This window comes from Anoplophora glabripennis, unplaced genomic scaffold (genome assembly GCF_000390285.2).
Source record: "Anoplophora glabripennis isolate ALB-LARVAE unplaced genomic scaffold, Agla_2.0 scaffold710, whole genome shotgun sequence".
NCBI lineage: Eukaryota > Metazoa > Arthropoda > Insecta > Coleoptera > Cerambycidae > Anoplophora > Anoplophora glabripennis.
Genome location: NW_019416836.1, coordinates 15,959 through 26,169, shown reverse-complemented (window position 1 = coordinate 26,169; position 10,211 = coordinate 15,959). Strand labels below are relative to the sequence as shown.

Sequence of the window (10,211 nt, the reverse complement as noted above, 5' to 3'; positions counted from 1 at the left end):
AAGGCCAGTAGGTGTAACGTAAATCTGTAACTGGCTTTATAACCACTACAAATAATGTAAGTTTTCAAAGAAATACATTATTTTTAATTTTTGAGATTATTATTATACGTTTTAGTGGACAAAGTAGTTGTTTCCTGTATGATTAAACCACAGACAAAATAGCTATCGCCACAGACCGCTCCTGGAATAGGCCAGCAGTTTTAAATTTCCGAATTGCCGGTAGAGTACACCACCAGCAGAATTTTANCGCATTCTTCGACGTTTGTAGTCGGATTTATTGTCGTGGGGGCCCGGGTCGTGGCTGGGCCTGTGTCACGACCCCCGGGGCGTTTCCCTGGTATCGGCGTGGCTCGTCGTCGTCGACGCGCTGCCGCGGGCTAGGACGTGGCGGGCCTGGAGGTGGCCTGGGGGCCTCCCTCGTAGGCTGGTTCGGCGGAGGTCGCCCTCGAGGTGGTGACCTCGGGCGTTCCTCCTGCTGCCTCTGGCGCCAGTCGTCGCGTCGCGGCGGCGGTCCGTTATTGTTATAACGTGGTTGTTGTGACGGCGGTTCCTCCTGACGGTACTGTCGCTGCGGCGGCCCGTTTCTTGGGTCCTGTGTACAAAAATACAAACTCCGCCCCTGTCTTTTACTCTTCTACAGAAGGATGCAGCAAGAAAAAAATTATGTACATTAATTACCGATATAACATAGTTGATTCAGTTAACCAGTGTTCCGAAACACAAAAAATGTTTATTTTATATTCAGAAAGAAATAAATTAATCAGGTCTACCTTGTTCGTCAGTTCTTGAACATTTATATGAAATAAATTGATTGTATCATCTTTAAGTAAGTTTTTAAAAGAATATCTATCATTAACATTTACAGTCTTCCCAACACTCACTGCTTGAGCTCGGTGTTCGGTCCTGTATAAAAAAAATCTGATACATGCATCCTCTGGCCACAGTAATGGGTCCATAGCCTTGCCGAAATTTTTTTCAAAGATTCTAATTTTGAATGAGGAGTACAAGTCCGGGTACCTTGGAGTAAGTGCCTGGCATGTCACTTCTGGAAAGCTCACCTTCAGAAATTCTCTAAGTGTAGCCACATCTGTATTAGGCGCCAGCCTATATACATGTAAATCGACTTGCTTCGGTACACCCTTTAGGGAGTCAGCAGCATTGGAGTTTTTCCCCACAATTGTCTTTTTCTTGATAGTGTTAATCCCTCGTTTAGCTTTCTTATTATGTCTAATTTCCACCCATTCCTCATTAAGGGCTGTCTTTGATTTGCAATCCCCGAATACGTCGCTTTCGAATCATCCTGTATATGAATATACTTATCCATTGTCATTTTAGTCTGAGCATTTAACAAACCAGCAGAAAGAGCCTTTTCAGTCGTTTGCGAATTTTCTTGGCTTCTAATATTTGCAGGAGGTTTTACAGGCTTTTTTTATCGTCACCAGTTTTTGTTGGCTGTGTCTTATCATTTATTGATATTAAATTGCTCTTTAGTAAATTATTTTCATTTAGTTGTAACGTACTTTACTCGGTCACTTTGGTTTTGATTTTCCGGTGGTGACTGTTCGGTTCAGACGTTACTTGTGGCTGCCCCCGGTATACTACCAACTCTAAACGGAATCTTAATTCACAATTGCGAATTCTAATTTTCTGGATTTATTGACGTCACCGACATCCCTATTTGGACGCCTAATTTTATGACGACCCTTGACTACTAGTTTATCGGCAGCGGTGGTTGGCACAGTACATCCGGAGTACGTCACAGGAACGTACTCCGGATTGAATCTTTTTGTTCGGTTTTTGTCTCGGGCGCCAGTTTCCCTATCTTTTACGTGGGGGAAACTCCACGTGAAACCTACCCTCGGTTTAGAGTAAGTACTCGGGATAGCTGCAGTGAAGAAAGTTTAATTCCAGGGGTCTGTTATATTTCTCTTACTTTTAATCAAAGTTGTTCTCTGAGTGTAGTGTTATTTTCCTTTTAAAATAAACGGTCTTGTCAGTGTAGGTCACAAAAAGATAAGCAGACCCGTTTTTACTGATCGGAATGTTATCAACTTTGTCGGTGTTAAAAATGAATACAAACTGGAAATATGTTTACTAGATTTATTATAAGGCCTACGGAATTCGAAACAAACAAAACAAAAGTAAAATAGATTCTAATTACAATTATTATAACTAACTAAAATTCAGGAATGTATTACAAGCGGTGTAAGAATAACAAAAATGGGTTAGAGCAATTATTTACGACGGATTTAATATGCCTATTCGGTTTTCCGGTGCTGTGAATAAGTACAAATTAGCACATAGTCAAATATCAGGACTCAAAAATCGGTACGGTACAAAAACGGAGTCTTTGGCGTTTGGTTTATTTAATAAACAATCTAAGACTTTAAGAAAACGGTATGCCAAAATAATATTCGGTTTTAAATTTCGGTCGGTGCTAGAAAGGGAAAAATAAGATTAATAAATTAGAGTAATAAATAATTAATAAATAAATTGTCCCCAATGGTTCTGAAACAGAAAAATAATTACGGGTTACTCTAATTTTACAAATAGATATCGGCGGTAGTTTCTAGCAAAGCGACGGAAATTAAGCGAAAATGCGACCAGCCAGGAGAAAAGCCAAGAAAAGCAGTTTATAACAGGCATAAATAAGCAAACGGTAGTCAGGAAAATGATGTTGTTGGTGAACAGGAGGCAAAGTCTGGACGAGGTGCGAGTTCAACTGCGGGGTGGCAGACAGATTTCTTCTCGAAGCGGTGGGGTGCCCAGCCAAACTTCGAGGGTCTATCCGTCGTTGCACAGCCGACACACAACTTCTTCTACTGGTGGTGGGGTGCCCAGCCGAACCAGCGGTTTCGGTTATTGTGCCTTACAGCGTTTATCAAGCTTGGGCGGTGGGATACCCAGCCAAACCTTCGCCGACAACGCTGCTGCTGTACACTTCGACACCTTTACGTCTTCTACTGGCGGTGGGATGCCCAGCCAAACCAGCAGTGTCAGTAAAGGGGCTCACAACGTTTGTCGAACGAGGGCGGTGGGATACCCAGCCAAACTGTCGCCGATAACGCTGCTGCCGTACGGACCTGCACTCAACGACTTCCACTGGCGGTGGGACAGCCAGCCAAACCAGCAGTTCGGTTGACGTGACGGATAACGTTCGTCGAACGAGGGCGGTGGAGCACCCAGCCAAACCGTCGCCGATAACGCTGCTGCCGTACGAGCCTGCACTCAACGTCTTCTGCTGGCGGTGGGACACCCAGCCAATCCAGCAGTTCGGTTGACGTGACGGACAACGTTCATCGAACGAGGGCGGTGGGACACCCAGCCAAACCTTCGCCGACAACGCTGTGGTCGTACTGTCTTGCCAAAGTTCAAAACGGCCAGACATATACCATAGCAGGGCAGGTAAACATAGGAAAAATACAATTTGCTTACATATTCCGGATAGTGACTCCCGGCGGCTAACTCCTTGAGTCGGGTGGCGGTCTCTGGTCGGTTTTCAGGTCCTCGGGGTGGTCCTCGGGCTGGTGTTGGAGTTCTTCGAGTTCTGGCAGCGAACTGAGGATCTTCGTGCAGGACTGCTGGTTTTATTGCTTCAATCCCCCCTTGACTAGGCAGGAGTCGTGGTTGTATTATGCGCGCGGCCCTCGCCAGAGTGGGGCAGCGGACGGTTTCGGCTCGACTCGCGGTTAATTGCTCTCACCCAATTAAACTAATTAAATAAATAACTGGCCAGCGGCTTTGCACAAAACGGAAAATAATACTAGTTCATTACATCGTAATTCAATATGCTTATTTAATACATTTATCTTATCATATAGTACACCTATCAGGGTGTCCTTTTGCTTAATTATATAAGTAAACAATTTCGGATCTACCTTTTTCCACTGACTTTCATCCAGGGCATCATAAAACTCTGCCTCATTGCCTGTTGTAGTCTGGTCGCCAGCACAGCAAATTATTTCATCAAGCTCAACAGAGATTACATTTTTCAAAAGCTTAACACAGCCATTGTGGCTCACAGTATCACACTTGATGCACTTGAGACCCGATAAGGCCATGACTTTACATCTTTTACACGTTTTTTGAGGAGCTACACTCTCTTGTGACTTGCCAGTCGGCGCCATTTTTATATATTGAAGGGGACGTGACAAATAAAAAGCTTGTGAGTGGGAAAAGCGACGATAAAGAAGTAGAAACAGTAAATATTTTAAGAAGCAAACAAAAACTGGGTAGAGAGGTTGGTAAAATTAAACAAAGTGACATAAATAACAGGAAAGGGAACAAAGTGATACGGAAAAATATGAAACAAAAAAGAAAGAAAAGTGCGGGAAAGTTGAAATTAATCTAAGAATAGGGACATGGAATGTCCGGGGGACGTATGAGGAAGGGGCTTTAAAACATTTGAGCCGTGAAATAAAAAAAATAGAGTTGATTTAGTGGCACTACAGGAAACAAAGCAGAAAGGAAACGAAATTGTCGAAATTGAGGACTATATGCTATTTAATAGTGGAGGGAAGAATAGAATGCTAGGAACGGGCTTTATGATACATAATAAGTTAAAAGCAGCAGTTATTCAGTTCAAACCGGTGTCGGAAAGAATGTGTATTTTAAGAATGAGAGGGAAATACCAAAAAATGGCTTTCATAAACATACATGCACCAACAGAGTGCACCAATCGCAGTTAGACGAAAAAGAAGAATTCTATAATATGCTTGATATGGAATACCTACGATAAGTTGGCAAAATATGACCTTAAAATAGTTCTGGGAGATGCAAATGCGAAAATTGGGTAAGAAGACATTTTTAGGCCCACAGTTGGGAAGTACCTACAGTAAACATAAGGAAAGTAATGAGAATGGACAATTGCTAATTGATTTTGCGAAAGAGAAAGGGATGATAATAAAGAGCACATATTTCGAAAAGAAGGATATACAGGGTGTTCCTAAATAAGTGTCGCAACGGAAAACTGTAAATTCCTCTTGAAAAAAAGACACATTTTTTTCCTCTTCCATTTTTCTCTCCGAGCTTTCGTTTTCGAGATACACGGTGTCAAAATTTTTTTTCAGATTTTTGCCAATATCTTGGGAACCATTTGAACTACAGGACTGAGCTTTTGTACATACATTACCACTATTAATAGCTACTTGTAGCAAATGTTGTTAAATTTCGTTAAAATTGTTAATTATTACTACCTATCTTTTGAATCACAAAAGATTTTCGAAGCGTTAGCAAAATGTTTGTTTTTCTTCATAAAGTCATTTTTCTTGAAAACGGTTGACTTTAGAGCAATGAACCAAGAGAACTCTTTTTGTGTAAAATTCATTGGCGCTTCAGAATTTGCTGTCACATGTCAATTTTTCCAGTGGCGTAAAAGTTAGGGGGAAAAACCCTGACGATACCTTAAAATCTCCACGTGGCACGTTCAATGAATTCGAGAAAAGTGCGAAAAAGTAGCTATTAATAGTGGTAATGCGTGTACAAAAACTCAGTCCTGTAGTTCAAACGGTTCCTAAGATATTGGCAAAAAATTTAAAAAAAAAATGAAAATTTTGACACCGTGTATCTCGAAAACGAAAACCCGGAGAGAAAAATGGAAGAGGAAAAGAATGTTTCTTTTTTCAAGAGGAATTTACAGTTTTCCGTTGCGACACTTATTTAGGAACACCCTGTATATAAAGGAACGTGGAGATCACCGGATGGGTCTTACATAAACCAGATCGATCATGTGCTTATACAGAAGGAAGAGGAGAAATGTATAAAGGATATAAGAAGCTATAGAGGACCAGACGCTGATTCAGATCACTTTTTGGTGGGAATTAAAATGAGGCAAGAAATTCCAGAGGCGAAAAACAGTAAAAACAAAGATAAATCAAATAGAAAGGTATGCAGATTAGAATCGTTAGAGGAAAAAGAGGCATATAGAAGAGAATTATGTAATAACTTAAATAAGATTCCAGACTCTAAGGATGCTGACACCCTTTGGCAAAACTTAAGAAAAGAAATGACAGAAGTTGTGAAAGAAAATACCAATAGAAGGAACAAAAGAAGTGAAAATGGTTTAATAGAAAATGTGAGGAAGAATTAGAAGGAAAGAGAGAACTAAGATTAGTGATGTTTAAGAATGGAACCGATGAGTCAAAAAGAGCATATAAGAAGCAAAGAGATAAATGTAAAAAACTGCTGCGAGAAAGAAAAAGAGNATGGTTTAATAGAAAATGTGAGGAAGAATTAGAAGGAAAGAGAGAACTAAGATTAGTGATGTTTAAGAATGGAACCGATGAGTCAAAAAGAGCATATAAGAAGCAAAGAGATAAATGTAAAAAACTGCTGCGAGAAAGAAAAAGAGTCTATACAGCGGGGCTACTAGAGGAAATCCAGGAAAACTACAAAAATAAAGAAATAAGAAGATTATGCCACGGAATAAAGCGCGAAAGGGAAGGATATCAGCCTAAACCAGGATATTTGAAAGACAGGGGAATTAATAGGGGACGAGGATGGCATATTGAAACAATGGGAAGAATATTTCAAGAAATTTGCTACGCTTGGTTATACTTTTTTGTTTAAAAAAACTAGTTGTACAAAATATATACACATATATAAAAAAAGAGAAAAGGGAAAAAAATTAATAAAAAAAACGTAGAGGTAGTTTGGAAGCGTAAGTGCGTAACAAAAGTGCCGACAAATCACTCAGCCTGAAGGGTGTAGGTTCAGTAAAATATTTTAAGTACAGATATCAAAATCTAGGGCGCCACTAGCAATAAAACGCAACCCTGCTAGGAGGTTCCCAGATTGACCGGTTTTCCAAACTACGACTCTTTTTTTGCAATTAAAGTTAAAATGTTATAGTAAAGTGATGGTAAACACAACAAAAAAAAATTAAATACCATATGAAAATCTTCCGATATAGAAGAATTTTTATTAGAAGAAAGAAATAGATAATTTAAATAAATATGTATGTGGACAGATAGTTATATTTACGGCTACTTTAAAGATAGTTAAATTTAAGTACTATCTTTAGAATTTCGGGCGTGCCAATCGTGATCACGTAAGGCGTACAATCAAATATTTTAATCACATAAATACATATCACTTAATTCAAGAAATGGCGTAAAAAAAAATATAAATATAAATGCACATAAATATCGCCAAACTTATTTGAAATACAGACCAACAATCTTATTACTATGACATAAAAATAAGGAAATTTATATTTAAACACATTAAAAAAAAACTATTATAATATATGTTGTACTCAGTTGCATAGATGTTAAAATAAACTTAGCAATTAAATTTTTGAATTTGCTCCAATAGACTTTCCGTAGCAAACTTGATAATCAAAGTCACAATAAAAAAAAGAATAATAATAACGGAAAAATCTGACCTTTTGCAATGGCAATGACAAATTGCTGATCTTACAATATTCCTGGAGAGGCGAATGCTTCTTTCCTAGTTGGATCCACTTGTCCTATATAAGCGACGTCAACCAAATCGGAGGATAACAATCCGACGTTCAATAACAAGCCCCAAATGCGAGACAGCCAGTATAAAGGTGGAAGAATAGGTTCGAACGAACGAATAGGTAAATTCACGAAGCCCTAAAATAGCACGAATAATAAATGTCTTTTCTTTTTTTTTGAGATTACCACACCTAAGGCTCACACAAAAGGTTTAAATTGTTGAAAGTAGGGTAAAAAACTTACTCAAGGATATAGGGCGGCTTCAATTGTAGTCCAATCTGGTATCTGGGATAAATATCTAAATGTACATAGATATATATTTCAGTGGTTCGTTAGAACTATCCTATTGGCTATAATATGAGCATCCTGTAGATTAAGGAAATAATAGTTAGAATAAGAACCACGTGGGCCAGAAAAGATTACTTACAGATCAATTGCTTTAGAATCCGACATAAGTCGTGAACTGTGATTATAGTCACACCAATACATAAATCACATTCAAAAGTGAATTTCGATAAAACTCCCAACTATATTGGAATGCACAAATCGGCACAGAACAACGAAATTCGCTTAACAACAACTGCCTGAATACTCGATAGGAAAAATCCTCGAACCTCGACCAGCAACCTTTTTGTGTGTCTAAGGAAATGTAGATAGCTAACGCGGGGACAGCGTATGCGGAAGCAGAAGCATTCGCGCTACATTTTTAATAAAATTTTCTATTCATTAAACGCTCTGAGCTAATGAACTGAATTAATTTACTAGAATTGTAATTATTTATATTTACTTTAAAATACGATTAGAAATGAAAAAAAAATGAGTAAGATAAAAGTGCAACGTAACAAATTATTAAATGGAGACGAAGATGAGAGCCAAGAAGCAGAAGTAAATTTGGAAGTTCAGACAGGAACAAAGACAAGATACGCCAACATTGACTGAAGTAAAAGATATTATACATAAATTGAAAAACAACAAGAGTATTGGAGAAGATCAGATAGCAGCAGAATGGTTTAAATATGGTGGGGAAGAGTTGGCCAAATGGATTCATAAATTATTGCAACAAATCTGGATACAGGAGAAAATGCCAAAAAATTGGAATGAAGCTATACTCGTACCACTTTTCAAGAAAGGTGATAAAATGCAATGCTCTAGTTACCGTGGAATAGCCCTGCTTAACCAATCATCATAATTTTCCTTTTTAACTTCAATATAAGCTACCGCTCGGGACAAAGCATCTGGCACCACATTGGAAGTATCTTTGCGATGAATGATTTCAAAATCAAAGCTTTGTAGCTGTAAAGACCAACGTACAAGACGACCTGAAGGATTTTGAAGTTTGTGGAGCCAAAGCAATGAATAATGATCAGTGATCACCTTAAATTTTACACCTTCTATGTAACATCGGAATTTTTTAATAGCCCAGTGGACCGCAAGACACTCTAATTCAGTAGTGGAAAATTTTGACTCCTGTGTGGTCAGGGCTCTGCTAGCGTAAGTTATGACATGTTCCCCATCGTCAAAACTTTCTCTCGAAAAATCAGGACGTGACAGAATAGGGGTAGACACTAAAAGTTCCTTAATTTTACTAAAATAAGATTCCGCTTCTGCATCCCAACAAAATTTCCGATTTTTTCTAGTAAGTCCACTCATAGGAGAAATTAAAGTTGCAAAATTCGGTATGAAACGCCTGTACCAGGATACGAGACCAATAAAACGCCTGACGTCTTTAACACATTTCGGAGTGGGAAAGTTTACCATACTCTCAATTTTTTGAGGATCTGTTCGAAGACCATGTTCATCAACCACATAACCTAAAAATCATAACTCAGATTTCAGAAATTCACATTTCTCCTTATTCACTGTTAACCCTGCGGATAATAACCTATTAAAAACTTTCTCCAGAACAGCTAAATGTGATGAAAAATCTTCGGTAGCTATAACGATATCATCCAAATAGACGAATACTGAGTCTTCTAAATCAGGTCCCAGAATTACATTAACAAACCGTTGCATTGTGGCCGGCGCATTGTGTAAACCAAATGGCATGCGTGTAAATTGAAATAAACCTCTGCCAGCAACGGTAAACGCAGTTTTCTCTTTACTGGATGACTCTAAAGGAATTTGGTGATATGCACTTTTTAAATCGATTGAGCTTAAAACCTTAACATTTCTTAGTCTGTCCAGAATATTATTAATATAAGGAAGGGGATAAGCGTCCTTTTTGGTCACTTGATTAACTTTGCGAAAGTCGATGCAAAAACGATAATCATTATTAGGCTTTTTCACCATTACTATGGGACTTGACCAGGCAGACTTGGAAGGTTCTATGACACCAGACTGAAGGATTTTATCAACCTCCTTATTGATGTGTGAAAGAATACATGGAGAAACTGGATAGTACAGTTGTTTAATTGGAACAGCATCCCCTATATCGATTACATGGAAAACTCCCTTGGCACAACCTAATTCTGAACCCATTTTATCAAAGAAACTATTTACTAAAAGATCTACTTGAGCTTGATTATTAACGGATATAGCACACAAACCAGATATATCACCAGCAGACCCAAACCTCCAGGAATTTTCAGAAAATTTTGGAACTATGTCCATATCTTTCCAGAAGTCAATGCCGAAAGTTATATCCGTTTCAACCTCGGGAACAGCTAACACCGTAATCTTACCATCTAATTCAATTGGCACTTCAGCTAAACCGAAAATTTTACATTCATGACCATTTGCTAACCTAACTAA

At 38.5% G+C, this 10,211-nt stretch overlaps 1 protein-coding gene across 1 annotated transcript; it reads right to left on the bottom strand.

Moving 5' to 3' along the window:
• Window positions 1-274: 274 nt before the first annotated feature.
• Window positions 275-4,127, bottom strand: LOC108912111 (serine/arginine repetitive matrix protein 1-like). The gene is made up of 2 exons (XM_023455530.1): window positions 3,879-4,127; window positions 275-592 (listed from the first exon to the last, which is right to left on the bottom strand). The coding sequence occupies exons 1-2, from the start codon at window positions 4,125-4,127 to the stop codon at window positions 275-277; spliced, it is 567 nt and encodes a 188-aa protein (XP_023311298.1).
• Between the last annotated feature and the right edge of the window lie 6,084 nt (window positions 4,128-10,211).

Coding starts and splice junctions, on each gene's coding strand:
- LOC108912111 (XM_023455530.1), bottom strand. CDS start 4,127: ATGGCGCCGACTGGCAAGTCACAAGAGAGTGTAGCTCCTCAAAAAACG. Junction 593..3,878: donor ATGAAAGTCAGTGGAAAAAG/GTAGATCCGAAA, acceptor TTTTGTACACAG/GACCCAAGAAACGGGCCGCC.